General features: G+C 34.4%; 3 protein-coding genes across 4 annotated transcripts; all 3 read left to right on the forward strand.

Moving 5' to 3' along the window:
- The first annotated feature begins 5,874 nt into the window (after positions 1 to 5,874).
- LOC121211056 (BTB/POZ and TAZ domain-containing protein 1) lies at positions 5,875 to 8,688 on the forward strand. Its single transcript, XM_041083261.1, has 5 exons — positions 5,875 to 6,081; positions 6,172 to 6,305; positions 6,459 to 6,762; positions 7,272 to 7,591; positions 8,082 to 8,688. The coding sequence occupies exons 1-5, from the start codon at positions 5,956 to 5,958 to the stop codon at positions 8,263 to 8,265; spliced, it is 1,068 nt and encodes a 355-aa protein (XP_040939195.1). The 5' UTR covers positions 5,875 to 5,955; the 3' UTR covers positions 8,266 to 8,688.
- A 2,509-nt stretch (positions 8,689 to 11,197) lies between these two features.
- LOC107946594 (tetratricopeptide repeat protein 37) lies at positions 11,198 to 16,469 on the forward strand. 2 transcript variants are annotated; one of them, XM_041083262.1, is made up of 11 exons: positions 11,198 to 11,511; positions 11,837 to 12,074; positions 12,442 to 12,534; positions 12,628 to 12,729; positions 12,838 to 13,005; positions 13,086 to 13,174; positions 14,038 to 14,159; positions 14,330 to 14,511; positions 14,636 to 14,920; positions 15,603 to 15,753; positions 15,832 to 16,469. In XM_041083262.1, exons 1-11 carry the CDS (start codon positions 11,318 to 11,320, stop codon positions 16,203 to 16,205), a joined length of 1,998 nt encoding a protein of 665 aa, XP_040939196.1. In that variant the 5' UTR covers positions 11,198 to 11,317; the 3' UTR covers positions 16,206 to 16,469. The 2 variants fall into 2 exon arrangements, with proteins under 2 accessions (XP_040939196.1, XP_016736481.2); XM_016880992.2 differs by having other exon boundaries at positions 11,837 to 12,050.
- Positions 16,470 to 19,076: 2,607 nt separating this feature from the next.
- Positions 19,077 to 19,964, forward strand: LOC121211057 (uncharacterized; the record flags this gene model as incomplete). Its single annotated transcript, XM_041083263.1, has 1 exon — positions 19,077 to 19,964. A coding segment is annotated over one exon (792 nt), but the record flags the coding sequence as incomplete, so codon positions are not given.
- Between the last annotated feature and the right edge of the window lie 1,770 nt (positions 19,965 to 21,734).

The raw sequence follows: 21,734 nt of genomic DNA on the forward strand, positions 1-21,734 counted from the left end.
TTTACGCAATTAAGTCCTTTTATTTAATCGGACACTCAAACGACAAAATTAAATCACAAAAATTTCACAGATATAAATTCACACAAAATAAACATAGAAAATAATTTTTAAATATTTTTTAGACTCGGATTCCTAGTCCCGAAACCACCGTTCCAATTAGGGTCTAAATCTAGTTATTACACGAGACATATTGAGACACAACAACGAAATTTGGTAACTGAGTTTGGATTTGAGTTCTAACTTTCAAATTGACTTAGCATTACCCCGTAACTTGATAAATTAAGATTTTATACATAAATAATGAATGTGTAATAATATGTTGGAGGAATAAATAGATTTTTATGACTACTTTTCATTGAATGATGTGATTAAGTAGTAAGTTAACTTGAGTTGCTTTGGCAACATAATGCGACATCACAAATTCGGATCCAATGACTAGATCAAGTGATGGGGCATTACATCCAATATCCTAGTGTATACCCTCGAGTGACCGAAGTACACTGAATCGCATCTTAGACACCAAAGCGGAGCTTGACCAATATCTCCATTTATGCAAAAGTTCACCATTAAAAGTTGAGGATAGTTATAGTTTACACAACATTTGGAGATATTGTTTGATGGGGAAAAGTCCAAATGGTTGGGATGAGATCGATGTAAACGTTATGGAGAGTGGGAAGCTGAAGATGCCCTGTAGTAAAGCTTAGGCACATGATGCAAGGGATGCAATTAGGAAAAAAAATTGTGGTGTGGAATGTGAACCCAAGGATTTTCCAATTAGTTATGCCCATTGTGCGAAACAAAAGTGGGCATATCAGAATAAGAATTTGGTAGGGGTAGAGGAAGGAGAGGAGCCTACGAGTCAACCTAAAAGAAAAAGATACGCATATAAGCAAGGAAAAAGCTCATCCGGGGATGCTGGATCTCATGCAAATTCCAACATTGATTCAATTGTTGGTGGTATTCTATAATTTTGTTCTAATTAAATGCCTTGCTTGTGCAGGTTATGTGTTTTTTTATGGAAAAATTTGATAATGTGAAGGTCAGACGCTATCAACTCGAAGAATGACTAATCCTTCAACGGTAAAAGTTTAACCTCTGAATGTTTACATGTGGATTGTTGAGCATCTAGATGAGTTGCTACTTTTTTATACTAACTTTTCATCTAACACAAGTTCTGATGTGTGTAAAGTCTTATGATATTTCTTTACTTGTTTTATATATATATCAATACTTTTTTTTTTTTGGTTTTTCAAGTAGTAATCTTCAAGAAGAGCAAGAAGAAATGGCAACAATTTGTGGTACTAGTAGCAGTAAAGGTGTTTGTAGGGGAAAGCCAACAACAATTACTCCCAAAAGTGTAGCAGATGACGAGGAGGTGGTCATTGTCAGTGATCCTAGTATCATACCTACGATTATTACTACCATTATCGTTACTGCTAGTGTTGTTACGACGTCCGCAATTGTTGCTACAAGCTCAAATTTAGTATCAAGTTTATTTAGAATTCAATTAGTAAAAAGTACCAAACGACAAAGATCTTCATCAATTTCGAAGAAGAAAAGCCCTAAGAAGGAACTGAAATTAATTGTTGGAAGGGAATTCCTTTGCAATGGGTCTCAAAATCTATTGGTTAAGCTCTTCTCTACCACCTATTATTAGTACCACAAAGGGTGCCCGTAGTACAATAATAGTTAAAGCTGAACCATTGAGGGTGATTCCCTCAACCGTTGCTGCTATGTTTAGCATTGGTGTGACACCCACAATTATTGCTATACCTCAACTTCTTGTTTAATGTATAACTGCTGGTATGTGAAGTTAATCAAAATTTAAATAAATTTATATATATGTATTGTTTTAGTTTGACTTAGTGTAGAATGTTATTGAATTATTATTTTTGTAATTTTTAGCTGCACCAAGTATATGTTCCACTAAGGCCAGCATTCCTCCTCTTCTTCCCTGTCCTGCAGTGTCGTCTATAGCAGGTGTAGATAAGGGTAAAAGAGTATTGGGATGAATTCTAGGAAAAATGATCCAAACTTTTGTTTTGTTTCCTTTGAGGGATACCTTTGGAAAAATAATCCAAAAACATAGTTTGTCAGTCAAAATTCGCCATTATATTCTTGAAAAAAAAAGTAACTTCTTGTTAAAAAAACCATGGGCAACCATCCAGTGTCAGAGTATTAGATACTCAACTAAGCTGTTAAACTATGTTTTGTAAATAGCTAAGCTTAGTTGCTAATACTCTAACATTCTTCTCGAATTCTTTTTCTCCTAACAATTCTTTGATTGAACAAACCCCAAGCTTACTTCTAAACCGAGAGAACAATCCTATTGTTAGAGATTTCGTTAGAATATCAACAATTTGTTGACTAGCAGATATACTCTAACATCCGGTACTTGTTGCTTATCTTTTATGGAACCAAATTTTATGAGCAGAAGTAGTTCATACACAATAACAGAACTAGTAGATCGAGATAATAGCTAAATTGATTTTACAGGCTCCAACATGCTATCCCTGTTAAAACATTTAAAGGAATGCAGTGAACATATCAACCATTAGCTAGCTAGACTTTATAATTGCATGCTTAATCGTTGTCCATTCACCATATGACCCGATCTCTTTTGAGTTTGATTCTTAACATGCTATAAGTGTTCTATTGTACACTTACAAATATTACAATGGACTTATCACACTTGCAATCAGAGCCGCTTTTAAATCTTTATATTTTGTCTTAATTTTGTGCTCAATGTTTATACACCGGCGTGCAGTCACCTCCACCGAGAGCACACTATTAGACTCATCCACCTCAACAAGACCCTCCTTGTCAATCAATCTCAAACCTTTCCAAACCTTTAGAAGAACTTCATCCATTTGTATACCCACTTGAGATGTACCAAACAAAAGAGACAGATTCCATACTACACGAAACGAAAAGGGAAAAAACAACAGCCAAAAGTCCAGATGTCGCAGAAACAAACTCTGGGAGATATGCTTGAAATAATCAAGTCTAAGACTTCCACAGTTTCAGAGAAAACTAGGAAGACTCAATCTTCAGTTTAATTATACTTTATTTTTTCTTCAAATAACTTTTCTTTTTTCCAATTTAAAACTTAGTCCATAACTTTACTGTATATCCTGAATATTTGTTTGCCATGGATGTCAGATTTTGCTTCAGTTGAGAGGTCCCACTTTAATCTCTTCAAAGGAATTTAAGGAAAAGCATATATATATATATATATACACTGAAAGTATGATTACAAATAAGATTCAGGACTCTAGCAGCAAATGATGGATATATGAAAATTTTACTTAGGTGTGATGCAGGACCCTAACAGTTGGTGTTTAAATTGAAGCAAACAGAGTAAAAAGCAGATTTTAGCAATCTTCCTTTTGTTTTCTTGCTCTTGGCAGATTCCATTATGTTTTAATTTTCAAATACCTGAGCTATTGTTGATCTTATCGCTTTTATAAGAGTAAAAGTGTCTATCAAAATATTTTCTCCAATCAAATCTAATTTCTTTTCATTTTCAAATTTGATATCCAAGCTGATCTAAAACTTCTACTCATAAACTTGCATCTTTTTTCAATATAACTTTGTCTCCTCAACTAAGTAGCGAAAGTAACAGAAATATTAATCAAATGTCCTACGGTCATGTTCACGCCAAAGGCATCACTGAATATTAAACATTGACTAGCCAACAAGTGTTATCACATCATGTCAAAATTATTTTAAAAGGTAAATTACCCATTCACTGGATATCTTTATTGAAACTTCCTTCACTTTCACCTTCCTCTCCCAACACCCACATTTGTGTGTTTGGAAAATCAAATTCCCAACATCCTTTTAACCCACCTGCAAGTCTGTCAAACATCCCTCTCAAAGTCAACCTTGCAAGCAAAGATTTAAGCACAATTTTCATTATCTCTCTTGCCCCCTTTGACCAACATTTCCCATTTCCGAATGGCAACTATAAAACCTTCCGGAGATCTAAGTGGACCTAAAACATCTATTTCGGTATTTATATAAGATTTTTTTATAATATTTATTAGTTATATACTTATATTTTTTTGGGATATTTTGCATATTCGTTTTAAAGTTCTTGCTCGAAGATTGTGGTTGTTTCTCTCAACAATGTCATTTCCAAGATTTAAATCTATCATCTCCCTTAAGAGTCCTTTAAGAGTGTAACAAATATTTTTCTATTTGTATATATGTAAAAGTATTTACATGCCCTTTAAGACAAGTTGTTAAATAATTATGGTCAAATTCTATTTTTAATCTTTTTTTTTATGAATAAATTATAAATTTACTTTCTATATTCTATTTTAATTAATTTTAATCTCTATACTTTTTGAATTAATTAAATTAAATTTTTATATTTTTCAAAAATTGAAATTCCTAAACATAACTTATTGTTAATCGCGTAGTATGCATAACCTTTTCTCCAATTTGATTTGTTTGAGTCATTATATTATTATACTGACCCTAAAAACATTTTCTTCATTATTTCTCAAAAAAAAAAACCTAATTAATTGAAGCATTGAAGAACATCCAAAATGTACACTCGAAGGCCCCTTAATTAACTTCTTTGCAAGTCCATCTAAACTTCTAAGCTTAAAAACAACATTGGCTTGGAAAAACAGACCTTGTCCAAATTTCAACTTGTCGCACAAAAATAATCAAATCCAACTTGAATAATATTTTATCATCCAATAACAAATCGCCTTCACGTTTCGTCAATTACTAAAACCAACCAACCAACCCTAATTGGATTTCTAATATTTATTATTTCAACTGTATGTCTTTTTTATTGAAAAATAAAATGAGTTCATTAATCAAATGAGTTTAACCATATCCATTTCGCGGCAGTACTGTTATCCGCCACCACGGCGCACCACCGTAGCCTGCATGGCTTTCAAAACCCAAGTCGGTTCCGACACGATCTTTGATTGGTCCGACAATCATTCCCCGCCAATCAATTCCTTGCAAATGTTTGTCACCCACCAGTTTTTGTCGTTACACAATTCTTAGCCGGTGGGTTATGGACACGTGGAAAAATACATGGCCAATTGCAGAAAAAGTGTTTTGTTTGGTTTTTTTAAATGCTGAATGGATGAGAACAAGTGCCACGTCAGACTGAAGCAGACCTCTTCAGCTCACCAAAAGCCGTTTATTTACAAAATCGACTCTTTAAAACTGACTCTCGTCGTTTGTTGCTTTCCAAGTCAGCTCGAAAAGGTCGTCCAGTTAATAATAGATATTTGTCTACAATGGAATGTGAAATTTAAAGGAAATGGGGAGGATAAATCTGGAATAGGAATGATTAAGTTTCATAGTGGCGTATCTGCCCCACGCGCATTTCAAAATTTCTTTCCACCCAACCCGTATATAAATCGACTCACTCATGTATCATGTATCCATTTTCTTACTCTACAAGTACAATTCCTAATTATAACTAATACGCATTCATATAACTATCAAATTACAATTATAATTAATATAAAATTAAACTAATGTCATGGATGAATTAGTAATTTCAAATATATTTAAATTTAAATTTAAATAAATATGTATGATATTTAAATTAAAATAAATTTTAGATTTAAAATTTGCACATGAAATTTACGTCTTTTAAGTGCTCAGAGTTTGCCAATACTCAAGGCCTCGCTATCATGCATTCCTATTTTTTTGGTTTTGTTTTGGTAGCTCTAGTTTTTAACATTTTTCGGAGACGTGCAAGGAAAGATATAAAGGAAGCGCGTAGAAGAAGTAAAGGCCAACATTACTTTTTTGTCACACATGTCATGACACATCAGATTTCATTGCTACGCTTTTTACGTTTTATAGTATTTTTTCCCTCTTCCTTATGCTGTCTATAAAGTTCAAGACAGCCAATTTGGACATCATTGGACTAGTAGCAGCAACATACTCTGTGTTCTTTTCTCTTTTCTTTTCATGGAAGACAATAATCACAACTCAACCTCCACCTCCGCCATGTCCTCCGCCTCTGAATTACCCGAACCAGATGTCCAGATCCTTACTTCCGGCGGCGTCCGCATCCCCGCTCACTCCAGCATCTTGGCAAGGACTCTAAACACTCTCTTTTCACTTTTTAACGATTTTCTTTTTTCTTTTCATGACTTTCATTTTTTTTTTAAAATTTTAAAATAGGCAATGGTGTCGCCAGTGCTGGACAACATAATGGAAAGGCCAGTTAAGCATGGGAGCTCTGAGAGAGTCATCCCCATTCTCGGCGTTCCATGCGACGCCGTCTCCGCTTTTATTAAATACCTCTACGATTCCATGTTAGTAAATAGTTGCTTAAGCTTTTCTGGTTTTCACCCCCCTCTAATTCTTCCAATCATAATGACGTTAAGATAGCATATACTTATAAATGTAAATATATCAAGGTGCGTATATTATATTGGAAATGACCCCTGGTGTTGCGAATGCGATAGGTGCACGGAAGAGCAAATGGAGAAATATGGAATTCACCTGCTAGTATTATCACACGTTTATTTGGTGCCACAGCTGAAGCAGCGGTGCAGCAGGGGAGTGAGTCAGCGGCTGACGGTGGAGAATGTGGTGGACGTGCTCCAACTCGCCAGGCTCTGCGACGCACCCGACCTTTACCTCAAGTGCTTGAAGCAGGTCACCGCCCGTTTCAAAGCTGTCGAGCAAACCGAAGGCTGGAAATTCATGCAGGAACATGATCCCTGGCTCGAGCTCCACATTCTCCGATTTATGGACGAAGCTGAATCGGTAAATTTTAAAAACAAATATTTATCATAATATTACCCAAATTAAGAATTTAAGTTATAACCTCAACATGATTAGATTAGAGATATCTAGCTGAATCTCATTTCATTCATCAAAGATTTTTCCCTTTTATGATTCATATTTACTTAAAAATAAAATATGTTTTGTTAATTGATATATCTTTGTTTATAAATAGTTAATTATTAGATTTTCATTTTTTTCTATTTCTTAAAAATAGTATTTTTATTTAATACATTTTAATTATGTATAATTTTCTTGAATTTTTAAATATAAACTACTTAATATTGATATTATAACATTATATATTTAATTTTTATGTGATATAAATAAGTAAAAAATTAGTAAGTCTAATCTATCTCAACTCCTATATTTAAGTCTGTGATATCTTTTAAACTGAACTTTAATTATTATCCAATTTCAAATGCTTTAAAATATTAACCAAAATTCGGAGTATATTGGTTACGAATGGTTTGTGAACATTGTTTTGGCAGAGAAAAAAGAGAAGGTGGCGTCAGAGGAAAGAACAGCGCTTGTATTTACAACTAAGCGACGGACTCGAGTGTTTGGAGCACATTTGCAGGGAAGGGTGCACAACGGTGGGGCCGTACGACGTCGAGACGGCGAAGAAACCGAGTCCCTGCGACAAGTACGCGACGTGCCAAGGTGTCCAGATGCTGATAAAGCATTTGGTTTTGTGTAAGAGAAGGGCAAGTGGCGTAGGCTGCTGTCGCTGCAACCGCATGTGGCAGCTCCTTAGACTCCATTCCTCCATCTGTGATCACCCTGATTCTTGCAGGGTTCCACTTTGCAGGTTATTTCCATTATTTTTTCTCTTGTTATGGTTTTATTATATTAATCATTTAATTAGACAGCACATTTTTATTATCAGGATTTTGGGTTTTCAATGAGCCAATCCTTTGGACAGCCGACTTTAAAATTTGTCAATTCTTACAACTGGCAAATACAATTATTATCGATGGCGTTGGTAGGCTGGTAGCTTGTTTTGTTATCAGAAAAATAACATACTAACTTCCTTGTCCTGCTCTTAAAATATCATTCATCCCGTTGGGTATTTATTAACAAGTCCCCATCTTTGTCATTTTCTTCTCTAATTGGGTCCCTTTTTTCCTCCCTTCCAATTTGACCATGAATGACCATAAACTAAAATATCTATTTGTCACAGATAAATTTAATTTTTACAACTTTTTCGTATAGTTTTCAAACTTATAACTGAATATAAAGTTGCTAACTGTTCGAATTAACCGGCTGATTCAATATATTAAGACTGTTAGCGTTGACAGGCAATTCAAATGGAAAGCACAACAGAAAATGGGGGAGGATGCGAAGTGGAAGCTGCTTGTGAAGAAGGTCTGCTCGGCCAAAGCTATGTCATCGCTGTCTCTACCCAAGAGAAAGAGAGAGGAGGAGCTGAAGGAAACAATGGGCAGAACTGCCAATGCATTGAAAACCTTCAGATTATATTGAGCTTCCATGGAAAATAAGAACTTGGTGCCCGTAAAAATAGTCCAGTGAGTCAAACCTTTTGATCCTTATGAGTTGAAATTATGTCCTTGTGAGTTGTCTTTTTTTTTTCTTTTTTTTTTCTGGCTAGCTAGCTTCAGTGGGTGAGACGAGGGCAGTAAGCTAAATTGTTCGATCCGTATGGGTGGAAATTATGTGGTTGTTAGATGTTTTTCTTAGCTAGCTATAGATTTTTTTTATTTAATAGAAATTTAGCAACGTTTTGGGGTTACATAGAATTTTAGCTAGAATTATGTGGTTGGGAGTTTGAGTATGTTGTATGGAGTGTCTGCTTGTAAAATTATAAACCTGACTAGTTAGTGCAAAGGTTTTGGTCGAAAATGACTCAAATTATTAAAAACATGAAAATTTGGGATTAGTTTGAAATTTCCATTTCAATTTACAATTTTTAGTCAACAAAATTGCATTATGTTAAAAAAAAAAGGCAAAACCCCCCTCAAATATTGGATGTTAACTTGAAATATTTTTTTATGATGTGTTATTATTACAATTATTATACTTAACATTTAATTTGGAATTACTCATATTGTTGATACACTGTATCAATAAAGATGGAGGAGGACAAGAGGCAATGTCGACAAAGGTCGATTCATCATTCATCAATAAAGACTCAGGATGAATGCTTAGTGTATTGAGGTTTTGAGTGGAGAGGAGTCATCTTATAATATTGATACCTTTGGGTATTTATAGGAGACTGATGGTTCCTACTCAATTATACCACTTAATGGGCCTTGGATGGCCTAATAGAGAGTCCAATTAGGTCTAAATTGAAGTAGGGATACAATAATAGTCCCCCTAGTCGAGAGGTAGGTTATTAAGTGACCTTACCTCGAGATTATCCATAAGTTATCTCGTGAATGATAGTTGTTGCAAATAAAGGAATAGACGAAGGGTACAATTTATTGGTTGGATGACCCGAGAACATCTAATGCTTTACAAGGCTATTGAAATTAATGTGTACCTTTTTTGATAATGTGTTTGCGGATGGTATTTTTGATTCATGGTTGACTTATATAAATTTTGCTTGGTGACTTAGCAAGTGGTATGCCCATTGGCTTGACAATCCAAAAATGTTTAATGTAGACCCATGTGATGCAGTTGTCAATTAGAGGATCCATATTTCTACAATGGAGACATGTATGCATATTGTAGATGTGATGATTGGAAAAGAGGACATTCAAGCCATCTATTAGCAATATAAAATGTAAGAGACACGACCCATTTGGTAGTAGTATGAAACATAAGAAATGTATATATCTGTTGGCGTTATAAAACATAAGAAATGTGTACTGTCTGTTGGTAATATAAAACATATAAATGCATATCATTCGTTGGAGATATAATACGTAAGAAATGAATAAAGCCCATTAAAGTATGAGTGGGAAGATTATCCTTTGTTATAAATAATGATAACGAAGGTAGCTTTTAGCTTGAGTTTTTTACAAGTAAATTAAAATTGAATAAGTGCTTACAAAATGTGGTATTGTAATCCTAATATGAAAATAATTGTTGATCTGGAGAGATAAAGTGCTTGTGCTCGTAGTTATAATTTTTCTCATTAACCTAACTTCGATTTTTATGAAGATGATATGCCTTACCTTTGTCGAGAGCCTGAAGGGTTCACGGAGGGACCCGAATGTTGAAGATATGTCTCACCTCCGCAGAGAGCCTTAAAGGTTCACAATGGTTTGCAATAAGTAATAAAATGACCTTACTCCTAGACGCGTGGAAGGAGGCTTACAGAAGGTAATAAAGTGATATTGCTCCCTAACATATGGGGGAAGGCTTATGGAAAGCAATAAACTGGACCTACTCCTAGACCTATGGGGGGAATCTTATAGAAGGTAATAAAGTGACCTTGCTTCCAAATACATAGGGGAAGGTTTATGGAAAGCAATAAATTAGACCTACTCCCAAATGTATGGGGAGGCTTACAAAAGGTGATAAAGTGGCTTTGCTCTCAAATGCATAGGAAAGGCTTGTGGATAGGGTTTAATGACATCTTTGCTTCTGAAAGCATGGGGGGAGGCTTACGGGCGAGATTAATAATAATATCTCTACTTCTTTATGCACGAGGGAGGCTTATGAGCAAGGTTTAATAATAATATCTCCACTCCCAAACGCATAGGGGTAGGCTTACTGACGAGGTTTAACAATAATATCCTTACTCTCAAACACATGGGGGAAGCTTATGGACAAGGTTTAACAATAATAACCATGCTTCCAAATGCATGGGGGAAGACTTATGGTGAGAAATCTTTAGTCGAGTGCAATACCATTGACCATCGCGATCGAAAATTATGTGAAGATTAAGATCCTACCACATTAAATCACAATCATCCACAGGCAATGTACTAAGTAATTCCTCTTTAATTTTTCACTTAATAAGATAAAGTAGGTATAGTTACTTATCACTTAATGTAAAAAAATATAAATAAGTTTTAAATAAATTGTTTTTTAAATGAGACATTCAAATTAATATATTTATCTTTCATCTAAAATTATTCAAAAAACGCTTATTTACTTAAAAAAATCAAAAATAATATAAAATATTATATTAATAATATTAAAATTAAAAAAACAAATCTTTATTTTTATCCAACAATATAATTATATTCCTTACCTATAATTACTAATTTACCAAATAATGTTTTAATATAAATTCATCAATTATAAAATAAAATTTTTCGAGACTTAAAAATTTCAATTTATTAAATATCTTTAAATACAAATAGAAAAATTATGAAGATGGATTGTAATAGAAGGCAGTGTGGAACTGGAGCCTGGTAAAGCTGATTCAAGCCCATTTACTGACCCTCTTTCCAGAAAAGCAAGTCAAATAAACCTAACAAACCAACCAAAAAATATATAAAGCCTTAGTCTTTATTTGCTGCCTTCCTCTTTCTCGCAATCCACCATTTTTCTTCTCTTTTTCTTCTTGGGGTCTTTCACTATTCTGTACTGAGCTGCGGTGTTTTCGCATTTGTTACCTGAAATGGAACCCGAAATGTCGGAACCGCCGCCTCAAGTTTCCGTAAAGCCCGAAGTGGATGCCGCCGCAGGCGGCGTTGACAGCTCTAAGACGCTTCTTCCGCCTCCCAGAGTCGTCGTTTTGGCTGACCTTAACGTTAACCCTCCTGAATCCGACGACCACGATTCTTTACTTCTCCCTGCTCCCGACCTTTCCAGGTTTCTACTCCTTTTGCTCGGATTCGTCCTGTGTTTTCTGTAATTATTGAATAATTATTGAGCTTTCTTGGTTTCTTTATTCCTTATATTTAATTCCATTTTATTTATTTTCTGGAAATGGCCGAGTTTAGAGCAATTTAATATCATTCTGGCTTTTTCTTGATGAAGCTTGGGTTTTGAACTGCTTCAAGAACAAAAACCCTGAAAACCCTTGCTTTAACATCTCTGATGAAATCATTGTATGCTTAAAAGGACTGTGTTTTGTGTTTTCTGAGTTAAGAAGTTGAGGTGATGTTTGAACATTATTACAATTTACATGATGTAGGCTAACTAACGATGAAAGCAGTCAAGAGAAAAGTACCTTAATTTCCAAAGACGGTGATGGCATAGAAGGCGCAGTTAAAAAGTTAAACAAGAAATGTCGTCCGAGAGTAAGTAAGGCTGATGCTTTACTCGACTGTGGAGTGGATGCAGATGGGGATCAGCCTAGTCAAGGGGCTTCCTCGTCTCGTGAGGAAAAAGTCAGCAGCCTCAAAACTGTTAGTCCCATCCTCCATGTAGTTGTAAGCTTGGTGCTATAGTCGATGGATATCAAATCGAGTGTGCTGTATCATCTCTTATATGTTTTGCACTATCTCAAACTGAGAAACAGTGTTGAGTTAGGATGGAGAGCATTAATTCCATGGACTTGTTTCTTTCTACAGCTGCTTCTTCACTTTTTCTTGATTTTGTGGGATTTTGAATAATTTCCCCCCTTTTATGCTACTGTTAGCGTTTCATAGCTATGTTGTTGAGAGGGGCCAGTGAAAGGGCTTGAGTAATTATATGGATATCTTGATTTTTGTTATAATATTCTTGTAACTTGGTAAATTCATAAACTGACACACTGCAGCTTGTTTGTTACTTGGCAATCATTGTATGTTCTTTTAGGGCTTGGTACACGTTGCAAGGAAGATGCCAAAAAATGCTCATGCTCATTTTATTCTTGGTCTAATGTATCAAAGGCTCAGTCAACCTCAAAAGGTATGGAACTTATCTGACTTATCAGACACCATAGCTTCATGAATATACAGTACGTCTATTTCAGTCAATACCCCTTTTTCCCTCTTTTTAAAGGCAATTTCAGCATATGAGAAAGCTGCAGAGATATTGCTGCGCTGTGAGGCAGAGATTGCACGGCCAGAGTTGCTTTCCTTAGTTCAAATTCACCACGCACAGGTGCAGTTGTAAATTAATTTCATTTTCTCTTGACTCATTTCGAGCGTGATAGAATGAATATTATCATAAATTTATATGGTTTCTAATCTAGTGTTGATAAATTTGCAGTGTCTTCTCCTAGAGAATTCAGGAGATAACGTTTTGGACAAAGAGCTTGAACCTGAAGAGCTCGATGAGATCCTTTCCAAATTGAAGGAGTCAATGCAGTCTGATATTAGACAAGCAGGTGTATGGAACACCCTTGGCTTGATGCTTCTCAAAACTGGTCGACTGCAGGTATAACTATGAAATCATCATTTGGTTGAATAGAATTTTTCTCATTACTTGGTCTGATTTGGAGTTTAATTTTGGTATAGAGTGCTATCACAGTTTTGTCGTCTTTACTGGCTCTTGCGCCTGATGACTATGATTGCCTTGGAAACCTTGGGATTGCTTATCTCCAGAGGTAAGGTTGTCTCAATATGGCACTATGTGTTCTTTAGGCTTTTGGGTTTTATTTCAAACTTTGCTATCATGCCTTGTAGAATTGGTCAGAAATGGGAATGCAATAATGAAAATCTCAAGTGAGGTTAAGAGAGGATAACTTTGAGCAGTCTTCTACCTAAGAAAATCAAATATGGACTCTATTAAAAATTTTAATACGCGTATGGTTGAATTGTAAAATGCTTATGATTCTTTGTTTCTTGATCTTTTTCATCCATTTCTGGTCTGTTCTTTTTCTTTCCTTTCATTTGTCCTGCATATTGGCTACAGGTATTGCTGAATTAGTTCATATGTCTAACCTTTTTCTAGTTGTCATTATTCACGATTTTCATGTCAATGATCTTAGCTAGTCTTAAATTTTATCGAGAATAGAAGAACTTCATGTCTCCAATGTGTGCTTCATGCGAAGCAATGTTGCTTGTAATCTTCATTTTTCTCAAGGTACCCATGTTCAACATTGTGTCTGTTGCATGGATATGAGGATATGACGTCTAAGGATTCTCCAAATATATAAAAAAGAACTTTGAAAAGTTTAACAATACGCATGTCAGATAACTCGTTTCCAATACTCACAATTCCCCTTCAATTAATTGTGGTTATATCTGAGAATGTGTATGTACTTGATAAATTCATTAAACATATAGCTTAGAACGGTCACATGAAGAACCTCAAGCCATGACTAGTGACCATCTGAATATTTTCTTCTATTGTTTTACACTGATATTATGAATCTGCATTCAAGTCGTACATTCATTGATGCATTAATATGATTATGTTTTCAATGCATGTCATCTACCTTCTAACTCAGATGATCTATGTTTCTAGTGGAAACTTGGAGCTTTCAGCTAAGTATTTCCAAGATTTGATTGTTAAAGATCAAAACCATCCAGCGGCTTTAATGAACTATGCTGCAATTCTTCTTTGTAAACATGGTTCAATTGTTGCAGGTAGGCTTGTGATGAGTCTAAATTCTTGTTTCCCTAGTGTTCTCGCGTTGTTGTTTGGAACAACTGTCAAATGCAGCAATGTATGTGTTCAATTATTTGTGACTGTAATTGGCAAATGAGATATACAGCCTAAAAGTAAGTAGCTTGAGCTCATTCTTTTATCTTTTCAGGTGCTGGTGCAAATGCCAGTGAAGGAGCTTTGGGGGATCAGTTTGCAGCTATAAATGTTGCGAGGGAATGTTTGTTAGCTGCAGTAAAATCTGATCCAAAAGCAGCACATACATGGGCAAATCTAGCTAATGCATATTATTTGATCGGTGACCATCGTAGTTCCAGCAAATGCTTGGAGAAGGTGCTAATGGCTCATTGATACAGTCTGCATATAATGGAAAAATCACAATTAATTTACTAATGCTTGCTTTCTGTGGTCTTGGGCAAGTTTTAATTTATTATTGCTTTTGTTTATTGTTAAATAGGCTGCAAAACTGGAACCAAATTGCATGTCTACTCGATATGCCGTTGCAGTCCATCGGATTAAGGATGTTGAAAGGTCACAAGATCCTAGTGAACAGCTTTCTTGGGCAGGCAATGAAATGGCATCAGTACTAAGAGAAGGAGATTCTGTGCCAATTGAGCCTACTATTGCATGGGCTGGACTGGCCATGGTTCACCAGGCACAGCATGAGATTGTGGCAGCATTTGAGACGGATCAAAATGAGTTGGTCGAAGTTGAAGAGCGTGCTATCTTCAGTTTAAAGCAGGTGAGATTCTCATTTGATCTTTTCTACAAATTTAATTGTTAACCTTTTTCTATAAATGGTTAAGATGGGTTCCTCTCTGTCTGATGGTTCAAAACCATCTAAATATTTCTTACATATATTCCCATTTAAAAGATGTAACCAAAGAGAGTGTGAATCAATTGGTAAATAATATTTGTGTGAGATGCGGATGTAGTGTACATCTTACAAAGGTTCTTGATATTTCATCCAAAAGAGACTGGAAAATGAAATTGAAGAATATGGTTATCCCAAAATTAGTGGTTGAAATTTGAGATGTATCTTACTAAAGAATATCACGTGCTTTCTTGCTTTTTCAATATTTGAGGTTGTCTCCGGTCATTGAAACTAAGCCTATGATCATGTAAGGAAATTCTTGTTTTGTTTTAGCAAAGAGGAGTGGAGTCTGACATCGGTAACTGACATGTGTCTCGACAGGGTATAGAGATACATGAAAAACCTTAGGGGGAAAAAAAAGAAAGAAAAACCTAACATATCTGTATTTGAAACTCGCAACCGAGTCCAATTAACACAGTTATTGTGTAATTGACAGATTTAAAACTTTATAGCAGGTAAGTGTATTGTACATGTATTGGCCTGATTTACTCTTAGAAATGCTTTTCATCCATTGATATTTTCATTTCAATCATCCCGCGGAATTAACCAGGCAACCGCTGAAGACCCAGATGATGCCGTGCAATGGAACCAGCTGGGCCTCGACAGTCTCTGTTCTCAACATTTTAAAATGGCGCAGAAGTACCTTAAGGCTGCGGTGGTTCGATTCCGGAAATGCAGCAGCTATGCTTGGTCGAACCTAGGTATGTAATTTCCTTTAACCATCCTTGAAATAACACAGTTAAAGATTGAAATTCAGTTGTAAGCATATATTTTCCCAGGCATCTCACTCCAATTATCCGAGGAGACATCCCAAGCCGAATGCGTATACAAGCGAGCACTTTCATTGGCAACAACTGAACAAGCACATGCAATATTTTCCAACCTTGGGAATCTCTACCGACAACAAAAGCAATATGATCGTGCCAAGGCAATGTTTACGAAGTCGCTTGAACTCCAGCCGGGATACGCTCCGGCATTTAATAATCTCGGCCTTGTATTTGTTGCTGAGGGTCATTGGGAAGAAGCCCAGTTCTGCTTTGACAAAGCACTTCAGTCAGATCCATTGCTTGATGCAGCCAAATCCAACATGATTAAAACTGTGGCTTTGTCTAGATTGTGTGCAGGTTTGTCCTCATTTATCATCCCAGATTAATTAAACTATCCTTGAAATATGTGTATATATAATGTACAAGTATAGAGGAAATGTGAAAAAACATGGCTTTGTATCTTTATATTCAAATCTTTAATTTCCTTGAAAAAAGGCAAGTAAGTTGTCTTTTTTGGTTCTCAACTTGAAATTCGAATCTCGAAGTTGTAAAATTATCTAATTAGGCTCTCGAGCTTGTATCGACAATGATTAAGCAAAGGTGCCCTTAATAGCTAAGATTGAGAAGAGGACTGTTGCTGATTTCGTAAATACACTTGTGTTAAGCGTTAACAAAATCTGTTTAGATTTTGCCTTCATTTTCAAAGATTGTTTAACAGCAAGTATTAATCCTTTCCAACATAAAGCCACTTTCAATTGTTTTAAATTAGATCCCATTGTTTGAGGCACAATTCTAGGATTAGCTTTGATTAAAGAAAGGAAAGTTGAACCTCCCACAGCCCCACAAAACAGTCCCGACCACTATTTCATGCTCGTGAACTGCTCGCTCTCACGATTTGTCATCATCAGGTGAAGCTAAACTGTTGATGTCAATTTTGTCACCGCATTTTGTATGTAAGACTTTGAAAAAGTCCAACCAACCATGAATATTTGTTCCGTTTGGTAAAAGTATCACAAAACCGTTGTACTATCCCTAACATTGCATTTTAACACTTCTACTGAAAAAAAGGGAAAATTAGTCAGTTCCTCCATTATAATTGTGCTGTTAAAAGTTTGTTTTGGTGTTTTATATATAAGGTATAATTTAGTCCTCAACTTTTAAACCTTTATTCAATTTGTCCCCTATTTTTTTATTGAAAGTAAATTAGAAACTTTTAAAACTAATAAAGCTAAATGATCAAAGCCTTAGTAACAAAAATTTTAAAAAAATTCAATTAAATGCTTTTAAATTTTAAAAATTTATTAAAAAATCATAATAAAATGGTTATAAAAAATTCAAATTTTTATCAAAAAATATTAATCTCCACCCATTAAAATTGAAATTTTTAAAGAAAAAATTGGGATTAGATTTTGGAAATCTTATAACCATTTAGACCAAAAATAAATAAGGATCCTTCAAAAACAAAGTCCTATTAACTTCAATAATTTCTCCAACATTTGCAGGTAACTCAATAAAAGAGAACGAAATAAGTTCTAAGACCCAATCTTGCCAGACCATGAGCAGTTGCATTTGTATCTCGATGAACAAGAGTAAAATTGATTTTTTGGTGTTGGTTCATGAACAAAATTTAGAACAACAAACAGAAATTAATGTTTCAACGTTGCAAGAAAAGGGAGAGTTTATCGTCTATAAGTATATTCACATATCTCCACCTTCGTTGATTTCTTTATGAACAGAGTATTTCACAATTGCATCCACTTATTGAAGCTTTCGCCGTAATTAATAATTTTTATTTTACGATTGCATTGTATTGTATGACAAACGCATGAAAAAGAAAAACAAAAATTCAAGCGATTTCAGGAAAAGCTAGTTGGTTGAGATTGATGTTGAAAAGCGGACGCGGCTTGATATAGTGATCGCTCATATCAACGATGGAGGACGAGTGGGCTTGATCTTGCTGGTCTTTAATTCGAATGGTCGAATAAGGGGAAAGGGTTGTGGTGATGAACATGAAAAAGCTTTGGGTGTACATGCAATCGATAGCATGGTAGCAGCTCTATCCCTAGAGTTGGTGTTGCTGGTTCGAGGTCTTTATTAATGAAGACCCAAAAATAGGGAAAAGTCACGAGAGTTTGGGTTGATATTTCCTGATATTATCGTCCATGTTTTTATTATTTCTTTATAAATTCTAATATTTTTTTTGTAAATTTGCTTTAAGAGTAGGATATAAAAATCGAAGACTAAATTTATTGTTATACCTTACATATAAATATTAAAGGATAATTTACTCATTTTCTTAATAAATAAGTTAAAATGTAATCTAAAATACGGTACAGGGAGTTTTATGGTACTTTTACCGTAACTTTTCTAATTTTGCTTTTTCATTTTAATGGATTTATAATATATATTCTTAAATTTCTTAACCCACTTTTATAACCAAAAAAGATGCCCAGTTTCATCCTATATTTATCCCACAAATTAATATTTAAAATTTTATTTATACATACATAATAAAGATTATATTTTTAAAATAAATATTTGAGAAAACAAATAATTTATTTTATAGCTTTGTTTTATTTAAAATAATGTTGCGGGGTTTGATAAATTGAAATTTTAAATGTTAAAAAATTAAGTACTAAAATTTATAAGTGTTGAATTTATATTAAAAGATTATTTGGTAAATTAATAAATATAAGTACGGAATATAATTATGTTGTTTGATAAAAATAAATATTGATTCTAAAATATTGTTTATTTATTAATTTTAATTTTATTAATATATTATTTTGTATAATTTTAAATAAAAGATAGACATGATAATTTGTATAATTTTAATTTTATTAATATCTCATTTTAAAAACAGAAGATAATTTATTTTAATTATTTAATAAGATAAAATTGAATTAATTTATCTTAAACATTTTGAATATAAGTAAAAAATTATGAAATGAGGATTAACTAACTTAATGTACTGCTTTACCATGATGTTAATCAACACTTAAACCAACCTTAACTAAACCAAACGTTGACCAAAAGGAGAAACAGATAAACCGAACGATATTCATCGATTACCGTCACTCAGATTCCGAAACAAAATTCACTTTGCCCCTAAAAAAAGCCATGCATGGCAGCTGACGACTTTACCCTTAACGGCTGAATACAACTTTATTCTTCTTCATACTTCTTTTAGTTTTCTTCTTCTTCTTCTTCCTTCGGCTTCCATTTTCATTGTTTCTTCTCTTTTATGCAAACCATGAACCCCTCCTCCTTTCCCAAGCTACCGATCCTTCTTAAACCTTTCCTTTCTTTCTCTCTTTCTTTCCCTCTTCTTCCTAGCCTTTTTAGCCTCCCACTCCTACTCCCCTCTCCTCCGCCTCAGAACCGCCCTTCAGACCCACACTATCCCACCTTCCAGAGCCGGAAACGGCGGCGCTAGCCTCCGTATACGGCCGGGTTACTCTTCCTACAACGCTTACATCGAGCGTCAGCTCAACAAAACCCTTAACCCGAAACTCCGAAAGATATGGACGACACGCGATTGGGACAGGAAAATCCGGGTCTTCGCCCGTTTTTTCCAAAGCTTGAAGCAAAGAAACCTCATTTTCAACTATTCCAAGGCGTTGTCTATCGGAGCTAGAGTTGGGCAAGAGGTGGCGGCGATGAAGCTGGTCGGAGTGTCGGACTCGGTCGGCATAGATTTGGTGCCGTGCCCTCCGCTTGTAATGAAAGGGGATTTCCATGCACAGCCATTCGAGAACCAGACCTTTGACTTCGAGTTCGAGTTCTCCAACGTGTTCGATCACGCGCTGTACCCGTGGAAGTTTGTTGGGGAGATCGAAAGGACGTTGAAGCACGGCGGGGTTTGTGTTCTGCACGTGGCGGTGCTGCGGCGGGCGGATAAGTACTCGGCCAATGATTTGTATAGCGTTCAACCATTGGTGGAGTTGTTTAAGGAATCGGAGCTTTTGGAGGTGAGCAAAGTTGATGCATTTGGTCTCGATACTGAGGTTGTTTTTCGGAAGAAGAAGAAGAAGATTGAGAATTCTTAGTTGATTTCTATTGTTTCATCTTAATTTTTCCAAATTTTTTTTCTTTCAATCCATTAGTTTTATTGTTTTTAATCAAACGGTTACATATTGTTGAGACTTGAGACTTAATTGATCAATCGTTTTTCCATGCAAATTTTACTTTTAATTAATCAATATAGTAATTATATTTTTAAAACAACATTAATTCTTGAATATAATTATGATATAAATCATTAAATCTATATAGGGAAAGCTAACAATTTTTTTTAAGAATAAAAAATATAATTTTACAATGATATTAATTTTAAATTTTATATAGATTTTAGGAGTTTATGATAGCTACAAAATAAAATAAAATCAATATAATTCATAAGAATCGAAATATAATCTCATAAAACATAAAAACTATACATAATTGAGATTGGATAATAACACATAATTGAGACTTGAACTTAAATAAATGTCAAATCCCTCTAGCATTTTCTTAAAAAATAGTATAAACCAACCCTCCAAAATAAAACTCAAGACGTAAATGGCAGTCGCTTGTTGGAGGGGTTTGGTTTATGTTTATGTTTATAGTGGTTGCTTTTGTAAAGGGGACAAATTGGCAAAGAGACGAGCAAAAAAGGTTGAAAAAGGAAACCTGTGATTCAGGGACCGAATCCAACTATGAAACTGGAAAAAAGAGAAATGTATTGTTTTTAGTCCTAAAGAAACAAACAAATTGATGAGGCACCGAAAAGCGACCATTAAATTTTTTGAATATTGAAAATTATTAAATAATATATACGTCTTTTTCAGCCCAGCAATACCCGTTGGGGGTGAAATAGAATTATTGGATAAGGAAGAAATAGAGAGAGAGCATGTTAGATGTAGGATGATGGGGCGTATCGTAGAGGGCAAAATGTGGGGCATGATTAATTTGCATTGGGTGGGTGCGTTGGAATTATCATTCTTAATTATTAGATTAGTTGTAGAAATAAATATGAAGAATTGGATAAAAAAAACTATTAGATGTGGGATGATTGGGCGTATAGTGGAGGACAAAATGTGGAGTATGATTGATTTAGGTAGCTATATGCATTGGGTGGATGTGCTGGAATTATTAGTTGTAGAAATAAAAAAGAAAAGAAAAACAGCTAATCATTCATGGAACAAATTGCAGCAGTTGGTTCATGAAGATAGAAATGTAGATATTTAAAAGAGTTAGATGGAGAGTGGAGAGTAGCATGCAAGAAAGATGATATTGATAGATAAAGGTAAGCATTCGTTGGCATGAAATTGGGGGAGAGTTTGTTGTGGAATTTAATAGGCCTACGTTTGTATAGCTATTGATTAACGCTTCGCATAGACTATATAGTGGAAGACGTCTCGTGAATTTTAGTTTTATGTGATCTTTTATCGAGCTGTGGAAACCATGGCTTGCGTCAGAATTCCGTTAGGACGGACCACACCATAGCCCTATGGTTATGGGCTTATGGCTATGCTCATTCATAATCCAATCTATACAACTCTATATAAAGGAACTCATACTTTTTTTCACACGTGGCCACCCACACCTTTTCTTTTTCTTCTTTTTACATTTAAATTTTAATTTGAATACTTTAATTTAAACATAATTTTACTTCTTTATTTTTATAATTTTATTAATTAATTTTTTAATTTTCCAATTAAAATATTTCATAATTATATATCTTACGAGTTTTAAAAATTAACATGTATCTTCCTTTTTTTTATTAGGTTTATGATGCTCCTTTTAATATTTAAAATAATGGTCAAATTTTAATTTTGGACTCTAAACCATGCTGAAACTTAAAATTAAATCTATTATTTTAATTTTAATATAAGTTGAGCTCTTTATTTTTATAATTTTATTAGTCAATCTAA

Source organism: Gossypium hirsutum, chromosome A12, assembly GCF_007990345.1.
Source record: "Gossypium hirsutum isolate 1008001.06 chromosome A12, Gossypium_hirsutum_v2.1, whole genome shotgun sequence".
In the NCBI taxonomy this organism is placed as follows: Eukaryota; Viridiplantae; Streptophyta; class Magnoliopsida; order Malvales; family Malvaceae; genus Gossypium; species Gossypium hirsutum.